The following is a 21,944-nucleotide window of genomic DNA, read 5'->3' on the forward strand; positions in this document are numbered from 1 at the left end:
ATACGCATGATGCCAGGCTGTTAAAAGTGCAGAGAAAGACAGGGATCTAGCAGTGTGTCCACAGTTCCATAAACTTGCAAGGAAGGCTGTAAGATAAATGGATAGTTTACTGGTCATCAACCTAACAACGCAGAACTGGAAGATGACTGAAAAAGAGTCTCAACCTCAAACTTCACCTATTGCTTTTCTTCAGAGATGCTGCCTGACCCATTGAGTTTCTCCTGCATTTTGTGTCTGTCTTCTATACAGAACCAAGTTTTGGGTAAAAATCCTTCCTGGTCTCTCTGCTGACTGACTGTCCAATTTTACAATTGTGCACTGAGCTGTGTTAACGGCAGGTTCTAGTGCATGATGGTGAGTGCTGGACTGAGGAATTGTGAAACCATTTTCATTAATGATCAATTCAACATAATCTCACATTAAAGTTTGATTGTAACTCTTTAATCATTTGCTCAGTTACATTATTTGGCCAATGTATGTAATATTATTCCAGACAGAGAATGTATTAGAATTATTGAAAAATATAAATTGCATTAGTGACATTAGCAGACACCGAATAGTTCCCATAACCTCTTCTGGGCTTTGGGATTGATTTAACCATTCTGTGGAAAACCTTGAGTTCAAATAGCAGAGAGTAAAACCCATAAATTGATCAGAGGTATGTGTATAAGCGAACAGGAGGAAACAATTCACATTTGAAACATTGCTTCCTCTCTTCCAAAACCAATGATAAACTCAAACCAACAGTGAGAGACCTTTTATAATGGGAGTTTTGCCATCTGACTGAGTCACATTTCTGTGCCCACTGTGAGGAAGTCACACGTGTAAGACCAAGAACCTACCTCTGGAGAATTGTGCGTTAGTGTTGCCCCTGCAGCGAATACCCCTGTAAGTTTTTCCTCACATCGTCCTCCTATCCATGGCTCTTTGGTTTAAATATGTGCCCCCTTAGCCCTGGAAACATTAGATAATGGGAAAAGCCACCATTCATTTAGTGATGAGGATCTGCAGATGGTGGTTTACTAAGAAAAACAGTGCTGGAATGACTCAGCGGGTCAGGCAGCATCTCTGGAAACATGGATAGGTGACGTTTTGGATCAGGGCCCTACTTCAGCCTGTCATTCGTTTACCTGTCAAGGCTATCAATCTCCAGATCTAGTCTTCTTCAAGAACTATAGCTCACACAACCTCAATTATCCACTATAAGTTTGTAGCTGAAGTCTCCAGACACTGGAACCATCCCTACGACAACATCTTCAAGAATTTCACTTCCTTCCCAAACCACTGTGACCAGAATTAGATCAAACACTTCAGTTGTGGACTCGCCAATGCTGCATAAACATTTGGTGCCACCTCAATGATTAAATACTTTGTTCAAAACTAATGTCATGACAAAATAAACTGGACCCTCTGTTACACTGTAAAGTTAAACTGAGACTAGAGACTAAAAAGGAACAGAGGTGCAAAATATTTTAGCAGTAATAAAGCATTTATTTACTACAATCTATTAAAATCTTCAAAAATAGAAATTCCTGAATACTGGCTGAAGATAAAAAATATATAAATTGTAGAAATTCAAAATGAAGCATCGATATTTTCTTTGAAAACTCTGAACTGACCATCCAGGTGTGTGTTAAAATCTGATTGTGTAGATAAGCTGACAGCTTTGTCAAGTTTTAACACGAAAGGTACATTAACGATTAGTATTCCTCAGCGCATCAAAGAGACTAGTTTTTAATTAGAGATACAGCACGGAAACAGGCCCTTCGGCCCATCGAGTCGATGCTGACCAGCTATCCCCGCACGCTAACGCTATCCCACACTCTAGGGACAATTTTACAATTAGCCTAAAACCTGTATGTTCTTGAAGTGGGGCAGGAAACCGGAGCTCTCAGAGAAAACTCACTCGGGTCACAGGGAGAACGTACAAACTCCACACGGAAAGCACCTGTAGCCAGGATCAAACCCGGGTCTCTGGCGCTGTGAGGAACAACTCTACCGCCCCAGCATAATCCCCGATATTTCCCCCAGCATAATCTGCTTGCATTGTTATCAACAAAATGACCATTTAGTTTCAGAACAGGGTTAATCTCTCGACACAAAGCGGCTTTTATTGTAAATGTATCTGAAGCACATTACTGACATTAAAACAGACTCCCTTCCACACTACACACTCACACTCAGTACAGGTGCTCTATAGGAGGATAACTGACTTGCAGATTCCGGTTACACACAGCATACTCTGTGTACGTATTGTGTTGTCCACCCTCCCTGGAGATGTGTACATTGGGTACACCCTCTGTGCAATTCAGCAGCTGAAATTCTTTGGTGAAACAAAATTCAATTTGGCCCAGTGTTTGCACTGACACTCCCTGTGGACGGGGGAAGTAGAGAGAAAAAAAAACAGAGTCAAACCATTGAATTACAAGCTCATCTCTTCCTTAAAAGTTTTACAAAGCAAGTTGCCTCAACTGAATTATTCTAAATCAAAACTTTGTCATTTCTGATCACAGTTCATTCTAACAAGGAATAGCAAATTATAAATCACGGTTTAATGTTAATTCCCAGACAAGGTGAGATTAAATGTTGCTGTTTACTAATAACAAGAATAATCGCCTTGCAATGCCATCAACAAAATAACGTGTTGCTTCCAGTGAAGGATTAATCTCCAAACACAAACTGATTTCTATCGTGCATAATATCCACATTCAGTAAAGTATAAATACAAGTTTATATTTTTACTTTAAAGAGCAATATGATATGAAGGTATGAAAAGCAAAAATGTTTTAAATTGAAGGTGGACAAAAATGCTGGAGAAACTTAGCGAGTGAGGCAGCATCTATGGAGCGAAGGAATAGGTGACGTTTCGGGTCGAAACCCTTCTTCAGAATGATCAGTTTGAAGAAGGGTCTCGACCCGAAACATCACTTATTCCTTCGCTCCATAGATGCTGCCCCACCCGCTGAGTTTCTCCAGCATTTATGTCTACCTTCGATTTTTCCAGCATCTGCAGTTCTTTCTTAAATGTTTTAAATTGATATGTTCACTTAACAGGGCGGCACAGTGACACTAAGATCATGTGATAGGAGCAGAATTAGGCCATTCGGCCCATTGTCTACTATGCCATTCAATCATGGCCGATCTATCTCTCCCTCCTAACCCCATTTTCCAGCCTTCTCCCCATAACCACTGACACCCGTAATAATCGATTCTTGATCATTCATCACAAAGGAGGTTTTGTTAAAAGACATACACAGACTACAAGGATACAGGCATGTATTACCTTAGTAGGCATCATGCACTGAATCTTCGGTGTTGCCCCAAGGACTGATTCAAGAGCATTTTCTATCTGCTCTACCTAAATATGAGAATGTAATGGTGAGAGTTATGGCTTGGTATGAAAATCACAGTAGGAAAATGGGGCGCTTGAATTTTAAAGAGTTTTAAATGTCTTACCATATAATACTTGGTCGATGGGAAAATATTAGACTTCCTAAGAACACTAAATAAAGGTTCAAAGAAAAATGAATCAGTTGGGAATGAATTCCTCAATGGAAATATATATCATGGTTTATGGTACAACATAAGACAAAACGGCTGGTTACGGATGTTCTGATCATAAATTAAAGCAAACTAAACTATTAGTTGACCGGCAAGATTAGGGTGGTATACGAGTGCAGCAGGTGGCACTGCTGCTTCAGAGCTCCAGTGATCCAGGTTGAATCCTGACCGCAGGTGGTGTCCATGTGGAGTTTGCACGTTCTTCCTACAGCGAGTTCTCCTGGTTTCCTCTCACATCTCAGTGATGTTACGGTTTGCAGGTTAATTGGTTGCTGTAGCCTGTAAACGAGGGAAGAGCTGATAGAAATGTTTAACATTGCGAGAGGCAATGGATAGGGGGAGTTGGTCAGAATATTTTTCTCAGGATGGAAATGTCCAACACCGGAGGGCATAGCTACAAGGCAGGGGTCGGCCACCTTGTTCTGCATAGGGGCCGAGATGCATGTCTGAGCGGATGGCGGGCCACATCTATCACGTGTACACATGGATCCCGCCCTGGATGACAGGCATCAAATCACATGTTCACAGATGGTAGACAAAAATGCTGGGGAAAATCAGCAGGTGAGGCAGGCTCATGCAATCCTTGCATGTCTCACCCACTGAGTTTCTCCAGCATTTTTGTCTACCTTCAATTTTTCCAGCTGCAGTTCTTGCTTAAACGTGTTCACAGAAGGTGCGCGGCCATGCCGGTGGCTTTGCGCAGGATGCGGTACAGCCAGAGCTCGCTGCTCATGGCGCTCGGCCGCTGCTCAGGGCGCCCAGCGGGCCGGATGATTATGGGGAGTAAAATCCGCCTGCCGGCCAGATGATTTTGGGTTACGGGCCGCATTCGGCCTGGGGGCCGTAGGTTGCCGACCCCTGCTATAAGGTGAGGAGGGAAAAGTTTAATGGAGACGCAAGGGGAGAGGGGTGAGGGTCTGGATTGCGCTGCCAGGGGTAGTGGTGGAGGGATATAAGATAGTGGCGTTTAAAAGGCTTTTGGATAGGCAGGTTAAGTGCAGGGCCTAGATGAATATGGATCATGTACAGGCAGATGAGATCAGTTTCACTAGGCATCATGTTCGGCACGAACATTATGGGCCGAAGGGACGGTTACTGTGCTGTACTGTTCTACGTGAATTACTCTGCATTAGTGCGTGGCAGAACAATCAGGGTGGAGTCTGCCCATGAAATAGGATAGGTACAAAATGCTGGAGTCACTCAGCAGGACAGGCAGCATCTCTGGAGGGAAGGAATGGGTGACCTTTTGGGTCGAGACCCTTCTTTAGACCAAATTAAATGCAAAACTGACAGCTGAAGGTCTCCAGGTGTATGCCTCAATTGATCCGCTGTCAGCTATAGATATGCCTGAGGACTGAGCAAAAACATGGTCGTATTATTCCCTACAGGAGCAAGGTTATTCCATTGGAAGTTGCTCTGATTTTAGTTTAGTTTTGAGATGCAGCGCGGAAACCGGCCCTTTGTCCCACCGGCCAGCAATCTCTGCACACCAACACCATTCTACATGCACTACGGACAATTTACACTTATACAAAGCCAATTAACCTACAAACCTGTACATCTAGCGTGCGGGAGAAAACCAAAGATCTTGGAGAAAACCCTCGCGGGTCACGAGGTGAACGTACAAACTCCGTACAGGCAGCACCCGTAGTCAGGATCGAACCTGGGCCTCTGGCGCTGTAAGGCAGCAACCCTACCGCTACGCCACTGTGCCGTGCCGATGAGGGAGGATCAACGACAAGTAGGAGATGCGTTACCTGCTCAGGTCCAGGTTTCTGTATAGATCCAGCGCTTTACTGAAGTACTTCTCCTGGGAGTCCAGGGTCTCCAGCGTTGCTGCACACGTCCCGTGCTTCTGCCATTCGTGTTTCCTGAGAAAATTAGGTCCATATCCACAATGTCAGGTAGTTGCCTCAGATGGGAGACCAGACGTGTTAAACCTGTCGTGTAGGAAAACACTGCATGTGCTGGTTTAAATCGAAGATAGACACAAAATGCTGGAGTAACTCAGCGGGTCAGGCAGCATCTCTGGAGAGACGGAATGAGTGATGTTTCGGGTCAGACGAAGGGTATCGAAGAGTCTTGTGTAAAAGAGTCTCGACCCGAAACGTCAACAATTCCTTCTCTCCACAGATGCCGCCTGTCCCGCTGAGTTACTCCAGCAGTTTGTTATCTATCCTCTGTTAGATCTATCCTTGCGTGTCTGGGTTCAACTTATTATGCTGTGAGGGTCATGCACTTTTATCAGCTCATACCAAGTTCTGAAGTTTCTCGCCACACCTAGAAGGTATATGGAAAGAACTGCTAGAAAAGCTGCTGGTTGAGGCAGGGACAATTTTGAAAGACACAAAAAGCTGGAGTATCTCAGCGGGTCAGACAGCATCTCTGGAGAAAACGAATAGGTGACGTTCCGGGTCGAGACCTTTCTGCAGACATTTGGACAGCAAGATGGATAAGAAAGGTTTAGAGGGACATGGGCCAAATGGGGGTATGTGGGACGAGGGTAGATGGGGCATCTTGGTCGGCATGGGCAAGTTGTGCCAAAGGGCCTGTTTCCGTGCTGCCTGACTCTACGACTATGACACGTGGCCACCTCTTCTCAAAAACCACCTCTTTGGTCACTTCTAACAACTCCCAGTTCCATTTAAGGACATGAAAAATTGGAGTAGAAGGCCATTCAGCCCCTCGTTGCCTGCTGTCACAATGGCTGATCTTTTACCTTGATGCCACTGTCATGGAGCCATAGAGCTATATAACATGGAAAAATGCCAGAGATAGACAAATTCTTGATTAGAACGGATGTCAAGGATTACGGGGAGAAGGCAGGAATTAGGAGGCAGAGATCAGCCATGATTGAACGGCAGAGTAGACTCGATGGGCCAAATGGACTAATTCTACTATAACTTGTGAAGGTCGTTCAGCCCATTCTGAGGTAGTTCCATTTGCCTCCATTTGGACCTTATCCTTCAAAACAACTTCCTATCCATATATCTGTTCAAATTCTTCTAAAGCTGTAAGTATATCCTTTTCTAAAGCTTTCTATAGCATCTTGTTCCACATATTGACCACACTATACACGGTGATGCAGCGGTAGAATTGCTGCCTTAAACTGGGACTAGGACATTTAGGACTGAGATGAGGACAACCAGAGTTGTGAATCTGTGGAATTCTCTGCCACATAAGGCAGTGGAGGCCAATTCACTGGATGTATTCAAGAGGAGTTAGATATAGCTCTTAGGGATAACGGAATGAAGGAATATGGGGAGAAAGCAGGAACGGGGTACTGATTTTGGATGATCAGCCATGATCATATTGAATGGCGGTGCTGGCTCGAACGGCGGAATGGCCTACTCCTGCACCTATTTTCTATGTTTCTAATACAAATAGATTATTGATCTCAGATAGGGCGTCACAGTGGTGCAGCTGGTAGAGCCACTGCCTCACAGCGCCAGAGATCTGGGTTTAATCCTGACCTCGGATGCTGTCTGTGCGGAGTTTGCACGTTCTCCCTGCGAACGCATGGATATACAGAATAGAATAGAATCTTTATTTGCCACGCAACCAGGGTTGGTGGTATTTGGGTTCGGTACATGATGGTACACTGCTTTAGTTACATACCACTAATAACACAGATCACCGTAATAAAGTGCATCCATACCACATCACAAATCACAAATCTCACCAACAATACATAGTGCAAAAACCAAACAAAGACCATAGACAAGACACTGTATACATCAAAAGTCATATTATTGTCTGATTATTGGACGGAATTGAGAGTTCTTATTGCTGAGGGGAAGAAACTGTTTTTAAAGCGGGTGGTTTTAGTAGCAAGTGACCTGAGGCGCCTCCCTGAAGGGAGAGACTGAAAAAGGTGATTTGCTGGATGGGAGTGGTCCGAGATGATCTTTTTTGCCCGTTTTGAGGTACGTTGGAGATAAATGGAATGGATTGAGGGGAGGGGGGAGTTGATGATCCTGGAGGCCTTGGAGACAATGCGCTGTATTCTGTGTAGTGAGTGACTATCGGTGTTACCGTACCAGACTGTGATTGAGGAGGTGATGATGCTTTCAATGATGGATTGATAGAAACGGACCTTCTACCTACAAAACGGATTTCTACCCACATCCCAAAGACATGTGAGTTTTTAGGTTAATTGGCCTCTGTATATTTCACAGAGAGTGCAGGGTGTGGACGAGAAAGTGGGATAACATAGAACTAGCGTGAATGGGTGATGGATGGTCGGCGTGGACTCGGTGGGCCATATGGCCTGTTGCCATGCTGTATGTTTCAATCAATGTATCGGTCTGAAAGATGAATACCACCAAAGTGCACACGCCCAGGATTTGGTCTTGTCCAGACCAGCTGTGAACAACCAGCATTGAAAACCTGGCAATTAACAATAAACCTACCAGAGCTGAGTACTATTGGGATGGATCACATCAGGCCAATATTGCTCCATGTCAGATAAAATGTCCTGCAAATAAACAGCAAAATCATGCACCTTATGTAACGTATCATGTATCTTATCATGGATCTGTACACTGTGAACGGCTCGATTGTAACCATGTATTGTCTTTCTGCCGACTGCTTAGCACGCAACAACAGCTTTTTACTGTTCCGCAGTATTCGTGACAATAAACTAAACTAATGAAACTAACCAAACCAAACCGACTGACTGCCAGGGGCCGTCATGGAACAACCTACTACAGAGTTCAAAGAGTGGGTTTCAAACGGAGTAGAAATGAATGTAGAAACCTTCCAGTGCACAGCCGATCTTATCCCTTAGCCTACTCAGCTCTCCGAATCCGTGGGTTTACAAGGTAGGATTGCTCCTGTCTGAAGGCCAGGGGTTTGGACCACTGTGATGCAGGCAAATAGTCCCAGTGAAAGTACCTTAGCTTTAAATCTAAGGTCTTGTTCCATTCTGAGTATGCCGTGGACCTAAAAACAGGAATTTCCTTCAGACTTTAGAGATACAGCGCGGAAACAGGCCCTTCGGCCCACCGAGTCCGTGCCGATCAGCCCGTATACTAGCACTAGCCTACACGCTAGGGACAATTTACAATTTCACCAAAGCCAATTATTTTCAGCGTAAATATCTTCAGCGTAAACCAGCAGTTACTTCATGCACAAAGTAACTATTAAGTTGACTTTAACCAAAAGAGTAAACCCTTCTTGTTATTTCAAGCAAATGCATCGTGTTGAGTCAAATAAGTAAATGCAAGATAACAAACTAACCCTGCTATGGAAGAAGCTGAATACCTACCTGCACATTGTTTATGTTGAAATGCCAGGAATTATTGCACATCTGGGCTCTTTTGGGCCTAATTGGGAAAAACACATACACATTTGTTTTCCGTTATCCAATTTACTTTGATTGTTTTCATGTGCACACACACACACGCATGCACACACACACGCGCACACACACGCGCACACACGCACGGACACGCACACACACGCGCACACACACGCGCACGCACACGCACACACACACACGGACACACACACGCACACACACACGCACACAAAATCAAGTTGATGAAATAGCACAAAGTAAAGACAACATACAGCCCCCCAGTTTAGAGATACGGCCCTTCAACCTGGGTCCGCGTCAACTAGCACACTAACACCATACTACACACAAGGGACAATTTACATTGACACCAACCAATTAACCGATAAACCTGTCCGACTTTGGAGTGTGGGAGGAAACCGGAAATGCACCCGGGTCTCTGGCGCTGTAAAGCAGCAACTCTACCGCTGCGCCACTGTGCCGCCCTAAAATATAGAAACAAGGAACTCCAGATGTTGGTGTTAACAAAAGTAGACACTGAGTGCTGGAGTAGCTCAGTGATTCAGGCGGCATCTCAGGACAACATGGATGCCTGCGGTCCATGCGGTCACAGGGAGAAGGTGCAGACTCCACACAGACAGCACTTGAGGTCAGGACTGAACTTTGGGGCTCCGGTGCTGTGCTGCAGCAGCTCCTTCACTTGACTCTCAGTCTGAAGAAGGGTCTCGACCCCATTCCTTTTCTCCAGAGATGCTGCCTGTCCCGCTGAGTTACTCCAACGTTTCATGTCTATCTTCGGTTTAAAGCAGTATCTGCAGTTCCTTCCTACACTAAACTAAGATGTAGTTGGCTGAGAATTACTTGTAAACACTATGCAGTCACTGAACTAGGAATTCAACACAGCAACGTATTTGGACAAGACCATGAAATGAGGTATCTACTCACCAGAGCCCATGCACAGTCCAGTAGTCAACAGCACGAGGAACTTTGCACGCCTCGCTTGCCATCTAGAGAAGGGAAAGACAACGGCCCTTTACAATACCAACAGACTTTGGGTGATGCGAGATCCCATCTCTTGATGATGACAGTGTCATGGCCTCTAATTATTTTTTTATGTAATGTAAACACAACCTTTGCAATCATAGCTGTGCTCAAAAAGGGAAATATGATAATTTGTCCTGGAACAAGCCTCTCGTTATTCTGAAGTAGAGACCACGCCAAGCCAAGAAAATATCAAGTTGTGGCAAGTTTACTTTACTTTAGACTTTAGAGATCCAGCGTGGAAACAGGTAGCATACGCTCAGGAGCAAAAACACTGTCACATGCTTGAAATGAGTCATTCGGTTCCAATAAGCGGAAGCTGCAATCTCAGGCAAATTCCCATTAAAGTTCTGCTGACACGCACGGGCGGGTTTGATTTAAATAGGTTGTGGGAAAATATTCAGTAATTAAAATATGCCACTTACAAGGACAGAATTCCTCCAAAATTCTTAAGGGATTGCACAGGCTAAACGCAGGAAAACTGTTCCCCATGTTGGGTGAGTCCAGAACCAGGGGTCACAGTTTAAGAATTAAGGGGTAGGCCATTTAAGACTGAGAGGAGGAAAAACGTTTTCACCCAGAAAGTTTGGAATCTGTGGAATTCTCTGCCACAGAAGGAGGTGGAGGCTGATTCACTGGATGTTTACAAGAGAGCGTTATAGTTCTTAGGGCTAACGGAATCAAGGGATATATGGAGAAAGCAGGAACGGGGTACTGATTCTGGATGATCAGCCATGATCATATTGAATGGTGGTGCTGACACGAAGGGCCGAATGGTCCCATTTACTATGTTTCTAAAACATGATAACAGTCAGATTTTGTGCATTTGAATCTCAGAAGCTTCATAAGTTCTAGGAGCAGAATTAGACCATTCGGCCCATCAAGTCTACCCTGTCATTCAATGATGGCTTATCTATCTTTCCCTCTCAACCCCATTCTCCTGCCTTCTCCCCATAACCCCTGACACCCTACCTAATCATGAATTTATCAATCTCCACCTTAAAAATATTTGTTGATGGCCTCCACAGCCTTCTGTGGCAATGAATTCCACAGATTCACCACCCTCTGACTGAAGAAATTCCTCCTCATCTCCTTCCTAAAGGAACGTCCTTTTATTCTGAGGCTATGGCCTCTAGTCGACTCTCCCACTAGTGGAAGCTGCTGCATCTTTAAATTTCAGCGCAAGGACGTGTACAGAAAACTTAAAAATCCACCTCACAAAACTTGCACTCACCAAACAGACGGTCTGTGGCCACTGCTGAGACAAGATGAGGAGGTGCCACGGATGACTTGCACTGCAAGAGATCAGACACTGCACTTAGCCACTTCATATACTTTATCACTTAACGTTCCACAATTCAACTTTTCCAGAGATTTCAACTTTATAAAGCCTGAATTACGCCACGCCAATAACCTTCGTAACGTTGTTGGCGCCAACACGTGGCGACACTTGTGTACTGCCCCGGTGAGATCTGCTGTATGATTTTACCAAGTTGTATGCAAAACAAAGTATTTCGCCATACTTAGGTACATATGACAATAAAGTAGCATTGAATCAATGTATTGAATCATTGAAGAAAAACAGATCAGGTAATCCCAGGTTTGGGATCCCAGTTGGCCAACTTCAGCCTGAGAAGTGGGAGGCACGGTGGCACAGCGGTAGAGCTACTGCCTCACAGCACTAGAGACCCGGGTATGTGCTTGTCTGTACGGAGTTTGTACATTCCTACTGTGGGCTGCGTGGATTTTCTCCGATATCTTCGGTTTCCTCCCACACTCCAAAGACATACAGGTTTGTAGGTTAATGGACTTGGTTTAAATGTCAAATAAAATTGTCCCAAGTGTGTGTCGGTTGATGTTAATGTGAGGGGATCGCAGGTCGACGCGGACTCGATGGGCCGAAGGGCTTTTTCGCCCGCTGTTTCTTTGAACTAAAGTAAACTGAGTGGAGCCAGGAGGGTGGCCGCTGGGCCGGTCCCCCATGGCCGAACGCAAGACCCAGCGGACCGTAACCTGCAGGGGGAGCCCGCCGAGCTCATCCCCCGAAGACCGGAGACCGAGAGGATGGAGCCGGCGACGACGACAGACACGACAGGGGTGGGGCAAGGCTGACAGGAGAGGAGAGGGAGCCAGGGTCTGGCCTACCACGCCCTCAAGGTTGGCTGTGGGTGGCACCCCCAGGGCACAAAGGTGGACTGGCGAGGAGCGGGATGTCGGTCCGCAGGTCGATCCACACGTCTAAGGGAAGGCGACGGCTGGAGGCCCTTTAGCAGCCTGGGGCTTGCCTGGAATGGGCAGCATCTAGTGCGCAGACTGGACTTAGACAAGGCGGCAAAACATGGTACCGCTTCCATGTGGGATCAGTTGTCTATTTCTGTACAATTTGCTAATGAGGAATGTGCTTAGGTATGGCCATACTCTACTGGACTGTTTGTAAGAAAAGGATTTCTTTCAAAGCGTTTGCACTTTGCACATGTGCAAAAAAAACAACTTTGATTAATTGAACCTTACTGGATGGGGGCTGAGGGAAAGAGGGGGTAAAATTGTTCACTTAGAACCAATCACTTAGTGCAAAGCTCAAATCAGCCTTCAGGTAATTCAAGAACTACTACGGAAGAGGAAGCAATTTTGCCTATCACACTGTTGCCAGCTCATTGGAAGCCTTCTCCATTCTGCTCTTTCCCTGTTGTCTTTGTTCTATTTCAAATATGAACACAGTTCTTCTTAAAGAGTTGCTACTGAATCTGCCTTAAGGTAGTGCAATCCAGAGCACTGTGTCAAAATACAATTCTAATTTCTCTTTGCAAGCTTTCTCAGAATCATATAACACATCAGAGTGGGGCGGCATAGTGGTGCACAGATAGAGTTGCTGTCTTACGGCGCCAGAGACCTGGTTTTGATCCCGACTATGGGTGCTGTCTGTACAGAGTTTGCACGTTCTAACCATGACCGCATGGGTTTTCTCAGAGATCGTCGTTTCCTCCCACACTCCAAAGGTTTGTTGGTTAATTGGTTTGGTATAGAAATGAACAAAATTGTCCCTAGTGTGAGTAGGATAATGTGAATGTGTAGGGATCGCTGGTCGGTGTGGACTCGGTGGGCCAAAGGGCCTGTTTCTGCACTGTATCTCTAAACTAAACAAAACATTGAAACGACCTTAAGGTAGCACTTGCCAGGGGACTGTATTAAAATAAAATTCTAATATCTCTTTGCAAGCTTTCTAAGAATCATCTGACTAAAAAACAATCAGATTATCGTCTGATAATCTAATCTTCTCACCATGAACTTATGGAAATGTATTTTCCCCATTTGCCTTATGAAATCCCTTTATAATTTTGAACACCTCTTGAATTTTCTCAACTTTCTTCTCTTTAAGGAGAAAGTTTCTCCCAGTTCTATGTAAGGTAGCTTTTTGTACTTCTTCTCCACAGCAAATCCCAACCACTGATCTACAATCAGTCTGAAGAAGTGCTGGAGTCACTCAGCGGGTCGGGCAGCATCCCTGGAGAAAATGGATAGGTGATGTTTTGAGTCAGGACTCTTCCTCAGACTGAAGAAGTGTCCCGACCCGAAACGTCACCTGTCCATTTACTCCAGAGATGCTGCCTGATCCGCTGATTTACTCCAGCATTTTGTGTCCTTTTCTGAACTCTAAACTCTGGTGCCAGGCAGGGGAGACAATACACCAGCTGTGTCGAAGTGTGTTTTATGAAGGTTTAATATGACCTGTTGATTTTATATGCTGTACCTTGAACTGTAAAGTCACCAATTAACTTATCCTCCCATCATTCGCAGCTCACTAAGGAAGAAGAACAGGCTGATTGGCCTGCATTCAGTGCTGGAAACTACAGCACACAGGTTTACACCTTCCTACAATTCTTTTAAAACTTTACATTTAACTGATGCTAATTTAGTTTCTTCCCAGCTGTTATCAGGCAACTGAACCATTCTATCAACAACTAGAGAGAGTGGTCCAGAGCTACCATCGGGGACGCTTTGACTATCTTAAATCAGACTTTACTGGATTTAATCTGGCACTAAACGTTATTCCCTTTACCATGGACCTGTACACTGTGGATGGCTTGATTGTAATCATGTATTCTCTTTCCACTAATTGGTGAGCATGCAACAAAAAGCTTTTAACTGCGCCTCGGTACACGTGACAATAAACTAAACTCAAACAGTATGGATGGCTCGATTGTAATCTTGTATTGTCTGGATAGCACGCAATAAAATCAGGTGACAATAATGTAAGCTAAACAACAAAAAAAAAAGCAGATTCTTCCATGCACCTTGTTCTTCCTCTAAGAAAGAACACGAGGGAGGGAGAGGCCGGCCCTGATCATATCCTGTCACTTCGAGGCAGGTTCCATCACTATTTTTGAACCAATCCCTCAGGCTTCCTCTCTGTCACATACCTGTCCGAAGTTTCGGGGAGAATAAGGGCGATGAACAGGGGCAGCAACATCCAGGCAAACATGGTTCCCTCGGGTTTGTAGATCCTTTGTGAGAAGTCGTTTCACGTCAACCTGACCTGCAACAAGAAGATGCAAATGGGGAGGGGGGGGGTTAATGCAGGCTCGACCGTTGCCGCGGAAACCACAGACCCAGACACAGATGCTCTCTCTTTCCAATGACCCCAGCTCCTTCATGGACCATGGATTCATTGTGATCATTGACGCAGGAACCATACTGGCTTTGCCTTCCGATCGTCAGACAGACAACCTTCTTGAATTTGTGTTTATTATATTTTACCTATGACTATTGTGTTTACAGGCCTGTTATGCTGCTGCACGGTGGCGCAGTGGTAGAGATACTCCTTTACAGCGCCAGAGACCCGGGTTCGATCCCGATTACGGGTGCTGTCTGTACGGAGTTTGCACATTCTCCCTGAGACCTCATGGATTTCTCCAGTTTCCTCCCACATTCCAAAGACATGCAGGTTTGTAGGTTAATTGGCCCAGTGTGTAGGATAGAACTAGTGTATGGGTGATTGTTGTTTGGTGCTGGGTTGGTGGGCCGAAAAGTCTGTTTCCACAAAACAGAATTAAGAAGTTTGTAGGAAGGAACTGCAGATGCTGGTTTATGCCGAAAATAGACACAAAATGCTGAAGTAACTCAGCTGGTCAGGCAGCATCTCTGTGGACACCGCATGTTCCCTCTCCAGGGACACGCGGGCACGGACGCAGGCCCAGAACTGGGGAAGGCAGTCGGACAGACCCATGACTGCCTGGACCCGTGCATGGCCATCTTGGCAAGGCCTTGCCCCAACCACTTTCATTAACGTACATGATATGTTCATGATCATTCTACATTTTTCTGAAAGCTCGATGTAAGCAGATTAGTGACACAACTAGACTCACAACACTCAACTATCTCTTCGATTATTGCTTCAATGCACCCATGGAGGGCGTAAAAGAGGCGTGGATAAATGAAGACACTCTTTCCTCCGTATAATTGAGGAACTGAAGCAATGATTGGAGATATGAATTCTGACAATCAACGACAGTGATTCCACGCAGCCAACTTTGATCTTCACATCAAGCCTTCGTCGCTGGCCCACACGTCCTATAAGGGTTTATGTTAAGTAGAAACCATTTTGAGAGAAGTTTCCTACTTTTTCCCGATTTGCACAACTTATCATCATCCCAGGGTAATAACCTCGTGAACCTTCTCTGTCTTGTTTCCAATTCAAGCTTCTCCCTCTGTAAATTGGGAGACCAGAGGTATGGGCAATAGTCCAGATGTGGACCCACCAACACCCTTAACAGCTGTCGCAAGACTTCCTACTCTGTACCTCTTCCTCCTTTCAACAAAAGGGACAGGAACACTTGCTTGAGAAATATGTAAAGAGAAAGGGACGTAAAAGTTAATTGTTTTCAATGCCACTGTTTTGCAGGATATTGTTTCATTCAATATCAAATACAAAATGATTTGTATTACACCAAGCTCATGTTTGAATGAACTTTGTGTCATGTTACAACAGTTTTTGTTTGAGTGCATGTTTTTAATTGTTTTTTGCACTCCAATGAGGTATTTTGAAATATTCACTGTGGTTATATTTGCGAGAACATAGATTGTGATGTAATATTGCTCAAACGCCAGTGCTACATCCCCATTTTGGGTAATCTTTTTGTTGTAAGAATAATTCTGGACAAGGACAGATGATACTAAACACAGCACTCTTCAAACTGTTTACTCCACTCGCATTCCCACTTAAATTGACTTTATTTGCCAATACCATCCAGACCATTCACCAACCAAAGCTGCTAGAATTAAATGTCGACAAAACGAAGGAGATGGCTGTCGACTTCAGGAGGGCGCAGCCAAAGCATACACCCCTCAACATCAGTGGCACTGCAGTGGAGAGAGTGGAGAGCATAAAGGTCCTCGGTGTGCAAATTACAGACAGCCTCACCTGGTCCAGGAACACCACTGGGACTGTCAAACGGGCCCATCAGCGACTGCACTTCCTGAGGATACTAAAACAGGCCTCACTCCCCACCAACTCCCTCAGGACTTTCTACAGGGGTACGGTGGAGTCTGTACTCACGTACTGCATAAATACGTGGTACTCCACCTGCAACTGCTCGGACAGGAAGGCTCTGCAGAGGGTAGTGAGGGGAGCAGAGAGGATCATTGGCGTCTCCCTACCCTCGGTACAAGAACTGTTCCAGAGCCGCTGTCTGAAAAAAGCTCAGAGAATTGCTAAGGACAAACTGCACCCCCTCCACATACACCTGGATCTCCTGCCATCAGGCAAGAGCTTCCTACCACAGGCTGTGAAGCTGCTAAACAATCACTCTGTACTCACAGTCACTTGATTCTGTGGCTGGCACTGGCCACTTTAATAACTGGCACTGGCCACTCAAATCAGCTGTCCCGGCCATTTTTATGATTGGTTTATTGTATTTTAACGTTGTGTTTTACCTGCTTTTAACTATTTATTTATACTGTTCCATCAGGGACTGGATTGTTTTTAGTGTTATTATGTGTGAAACGTTTTAAATTTCATGTGCGATGCTCCGCTATCCCCTGGGAAACGTCTTTTCATTTTGCACTGTACAACTGTTGCTTGCAAGATGACAATAAAGGTTGATTGATTGATTGATTGATTGATTGATATCCTCAACATTCAAAGGCCTTATCATCGCCAAAATCCCCCAACATCCCAGAAAAATGGAAAGCAAAGATTAAATGTGTAGGAAGGAACTGCAGATGCTGGTTTACACCGCAGATAGACACAAAACAGGCAGCATCTCTGGATAGAAGGAATGGGCGATGTTTCGGGTTGAGATCCTTCTTCAGACTAAATACAGGTTTATGTTCAATATCCAAGCATAAAACCTACATAAATCGAGCGGCTGGGCATTCTGCAGTCAGTCACTCACTTCCTGGTACCCCAAAGCCTATCCACACTCTATAAGGTACAAGTCAGAAGCATGACTGAATATTCTCCACTTGCCTGGACAAGTGTGGCTTCATGATAGTCAACAGGACTGGCACGCCATCCAACACACTAAACGTTAATCCTCACCACCACCAACACACCATTGCTATAATGCATGCCATACAGAAGGCACTGGAGTTACCAAGGTAGCTTAGACAGCACTTCCCAAACACATGACCCCTACCTAAGCAGGTTCTCCACCACCCTAAATTGTAAAAACATCAGGTGATAGACATAAAGTGCTGTAACTCGGGAGGCACAGCGGTAGAGTTGCCACTTTACACGTGGCAGTGTAAAACAGCAACAGATACCTGGGTTTGATCCTAACTACGGGTGCTTCTCTGTACGGAGTTTGTACGTTCTCCCCGTGATCTCAGATTCAGATTCAGATTCAGATTCAGATTCAATTTTAATTGCCATTGTCAGTGTACAGTACAGAGATAACGAAATGCATTTAGCATCTCCCTGGAAGAGCGACATAGCATCTGTGTAGCTTCTCTCCAGGATCTTTGGTTTCCTCCCACACTCTAAAGATTCAGCCGGGTATCTTTTTGTTTTTTTGTATTTTTACTTATGTTGATGTGTGTTTTTTATGATTTTTTAATGTCTTTATGTGGGGGAAGAGGGCACGGTGCGGGGGATACCGTCCTTCAGCCGCTTCCTGGTGAGGACGCGACTATTATTCGAGTCGCGTCCTCGCCCCCCCCCCCCTCCCCTCATACCTACCTGGATTGGCGCGGCCTTTCCTGCCGGGATCGACCGGAGCTCCAGCAGCGGCGGGACAGCGCTGGAACATCGCGGGGCTGGCGATGCCGTACCAGGGGTCGCAGTCTGGAGCCCGGAGTGCTGGACCTGCTGCACCGACATCATGGAGCTGCGGTTTGCGGAGCTCCCAACGCGGGCGGCGCTGATCAACAACGCGGGGTCCTGTGACTCTACCCGGCTCGGCCTGTGGACTCAGGAGCTGCAGACTCCGGCAGTGGGAGGCGGCTGATCAGGAGGTCCGGGCCGCTGAGGAGGAGGATGCTCACCATCGGGGTTCGGCGTCGGGGTTCCACCAGCCCGGAGTGAGGGCCTGAACATCGGGCCGTCCGGGGCGGCGACTGCGGGTGCTCGGAAGGCCCCGACCACGGATGAACATCTGGGAAGATCGGAGGGGAGGCTGGCTGGACTATGGTGCCTTCCTCACCTTGGTGCCACTGTGTTGTGTTGTGTCGTGGACTTTCTGTGTTTGTGCTTTTTTTTAAATTCTATTTTAATTTTTTAATATGTTTTAATATTTATTATTTATTTATTTTTATGATACTGACTGTAAAGGGAAATTCACTTCGTTGTTTCTAATTGAGACAATGACAATAAATTTGAATACAATACGAATACAATACTCTAAAGATGTACAGGTTTGTATGTTAATTGGCTTGGTATCATTGTAAATTGTCTCTAGTGCGGGTAAGATTTTTTCGGCGACTGCCGGCATCATTGACTGACATATCAGATCACCGAAAAAGCTGCAGCGTGATGACGTATTGACGCACGGTGTTTCCTCAAGTATCTTTTGGCGACCCTGATACGACGCCGGCAATCACCGAAAAAATCGGCAAGTGGGACAGGCCCTTTAATGTGTGGGGATTGCTGTTCAGCATGGTGGACTGAAGGGCCTGTATCCGTGCTGTATCTCTAAAACTATCAGTGGGTTAGGAAGCACCACTGGAGAAAATGGATAGGTGACATTGCGGGTCGGTTCATTGCAGAATGGTTCATTGTGCCTACGTTTGGTATAAACCAGCATCTGCGATTCTCTGTTTCTACATTTTGGAAATACATCGGCTGTTGTTCATTGTCATGAGATCTAAATCCTGGAACTCCCTCCCTGACAGCACTGTTGAAATTTCTTCACCAGCAAGAATAGAGGTTCCAAATGGAAAATTACCCCCACCAACCTTCTCAAGGACAAGTAGGGATGGACACTAAATGGTGGCCACAGTAGCAATCCCTACATCCTTGCAAACAAATAAATAAAAACCTGGCTAACTCTTGCTGACAATTACCTCACCGTGGGGTGAGAGGGGCAAATTTAAAGGAGATGCGCGGGCAAATTTTTTTTTTTTGGTGAATGCCTGGAACACACCAACGGGGGAGGTGGTTGCGGCAGATACAATAGTAGCATTAAAGAGACGTTTGGATAGGCATTGGGACAAGCAGGAAATGGAGGGATATGGATTAGAAACATAGAAAATAGGTGCAGGAGGAGGCCATTCAGCCCTTTGGGCCAGCACCGCCATTCATTGTGATCATGGCTGATCGTCCCCAATCAATAACCCGTGCCTGCCTTCTCCCCATATCCCTTGATTCCACTAGCCCCATGAGCTCTATCTAACTCTCTCTTAAATCCATCCAGTGATTTGGCCTCCACTGCCCTCTGTGGCAGGGAACTCCACAAATTCACAACTCTCTGGGTGAAAACGTTTTTTCTCACCTCAGTCTTAAATGGCCTCCCCTTTATTCTAAGTGTGTGTGGAGGCAGATAAGAGTTGCCCTCGGCATCATGTTCTGCACTGACATTGAAGGTCCTGTCCTTGTGCTGTCCTGTTCTATGTTCTGTGACAAATCAACTGGAATTTTTTTTTAATGAATTAAGCTGACATAGGAAATATTGGTACAAACTCATGTGATATCAAGTATTGCAGAACATGGTCACGCTCATTCTCTTGCACAACACTATACGTGAACAAAGAAAAATAAAGCACTTCCCATTAAAAAAAAAATGCCTCCTCAAAGAGATCTGAAAAATATGATTGTTTCACAATTTCTCCACATCTTTGAAACTACCAAACCAAAGAATTTACCAAATAAAATCAAAAAGAAAATGCTGGAAGCACGCTGCAGGTCACGCAGCAAGTGCAGAATGTGAAATATAGTTAGTGTTTTATGTTCAAGACATTTATTAGAATAGAAAGACGTTAGCTTTAGAAGATGAAAGTTGGATAGGATGAAGGGGGGTTAACTGTGATAGTGTGAGGCCTGTGTTGCCATGGAGATAGTTGGAGCTGGAGACATTTGGAAGTCAAAAATGTGGACTTTGAGGCAAATTTTAGTCAATTCCTTATGAAAGGCGAGAGACGCCACAGAGGGTGACAGAAATCCGTGATGGAGAGCAGAAAGTTGGCAAGCGAAGTGGCAGTGAATTCAATGGAAATTTAGATTATTTTTTTAGGTGGAGGTTGACAAATTCTTGATTAGTATGATTGTCAGGGGTTATGGAGCAAAGGCAGTAGAATGAGGTTGAGAGGGAAAGATAGGTCAGCCCTGACTGAATGGCGGAGTAGACTTGATGGGTCCAATGGCCATATTCTGCACCTAGAACTTTTGAATTTGTGAACATTGACGTTGGGACACTCTCCAAAGATGCTGCATGACCTGCTGAGTTTGTTTTCATTTCAGATTTTCAACATTTACAAATCTCCCCCTTTCCCCCAAACTCGACAAACATCAGTTCAGACACAGAATTGGATATTAAATGTATTAAATGATCTCTGATTGGGATTGGAGTACAGTGTGATCAATCTGCATCTATCCCTCTCGTTAACCTGTAAATTCCATCCCTTCCTGTCTCACAGCCTCTCCATTGATCCCGCTCCTGGACCTTGTAATCCACTCCTGGATCCCACTCAGCTCCGGGATTCGCACTCCGCTCCAGGATCCCGCACTCCGTAATCCACGCATGGATCTCGCTTCTGGCTCCTGCACTTCACTCCAGGACCCTGCAAACCCGCTCCAGGATCCCGCACTCCGCACTCCACGCATGGATCTCGCTCCTGGCTCTTGCACTTCACTCCAGGACCCTGCAAACCCGCTCCTGGATCCCGCAACTCCGTTCTCGGATTCCGCCCTTGGATCCCTAGACCCAGAACCTTGCAAACCGCTCCCGGATCCCGCAGCCCGCTCCTGGACTCCGCAATCTACCCCAGAACCTTGCAATCCGCTCCTGGATCCCCTCAATCCGCAAATTACACTGCGCTCCGGTACCCCCCCTCCCCCTACCCCACTCTCCCCTCCCAGCCATCCACTCACTTACCCAGCCAGCCGGTCGCAGCAGTGAGACGGGGAGGTCGCGCTAGCTGATTACTCCCTCGGTGGCCGAGGGTGGAGCTGCCTTGGTCACCGCCTCAGTGGGAGGGAGGAAGGGAGGCAGGGAGAGTTAGGACCAAAGATCGGTTAGGACGGCGGCGGCGGCTCCAGGTTACCGGCAGGTGGGCTCCAGTCCTCAACCCGAAATGTCACACACCCATGTGTCCCCAGAGATGACGCCTGCCCTGCTGAGTTACTCCTGCACTTTGAGTCTTTTTGTGTAATGCAGCACCGCACCTGTAGTTCCTTGCGTCTCCAAATTAGAAGGGAGGGAGGGGGAGGGAGGGGGGGGGGGGGGGGGGGGGGGTGGTGGGGGGGGGTGATAGGCAGATGTTTGGACAAAGTGCTTCACCTGGAAAGACTGTTTGGTTTCTTGCATGGCGGAAAGAGGCTGGAGCAACTCGGCGAGACAGGCAGAGTGGGTGACGTTTCAGGTCGAAACCCTTCTTCAGACTGAGAGTCATG

At 45.8% G+C, this 21,944-nt stretch overlaps 1 protein-coding gene across 1 annotated transcript; it reads right to left on the minus strand.

The window, feature by feature from the left end:
- Window positions 1–2,089: 2,089 nt before the first annotated feature.
- On the minus strand, window positions 2,090–21,571 carry LOC129699333 (ribonuclease T2-A-like). Its single transcript, XM_055639007.1, has 10 exons — window positions 21,427–21,571; window positions 14,320–14,435; window positions 11,136–11,196; window positions 9,806–9,867; window positions 8,831–8,888; window positions 7,974–8,038; window positions 5,319–5,432; window positions 3,457–3,502; window positions 3,284–3,358; window positions 2,090–2,372 (listed from the first exon to the last, which is right to left on the minus strand). Exons 2-10 carry the CDS (start codon window positions 14,379–14,381, stop codon window positions 2,181–2,183), a joined length of 735 nt encoding a protein of 244 aa, XP_055494982.1. The 5' UTR covers window positions 14,382–14,435; window positions 21,427–21,571; the 3' UTR covers window positions 2,090–2,180.
- Between the last annotated feature and the right edge of the window lie 373 nt (window positions 21,572–21,944).

This window comes from Leucoraja erinacea, chromosome 8, assembly GCF_028641065.1.
Source record: "Leucoraja erinacea ecotype New England chromosome 8, Leri_hhj_1, whole genome shotgun sequence".
Lineage (NCBI taxonomy): Eukaryota > Metazoa > Chordata > Chondrichthyes > Rajiformes > Rajidae > Leucoraja > Leucoraja erinaceus.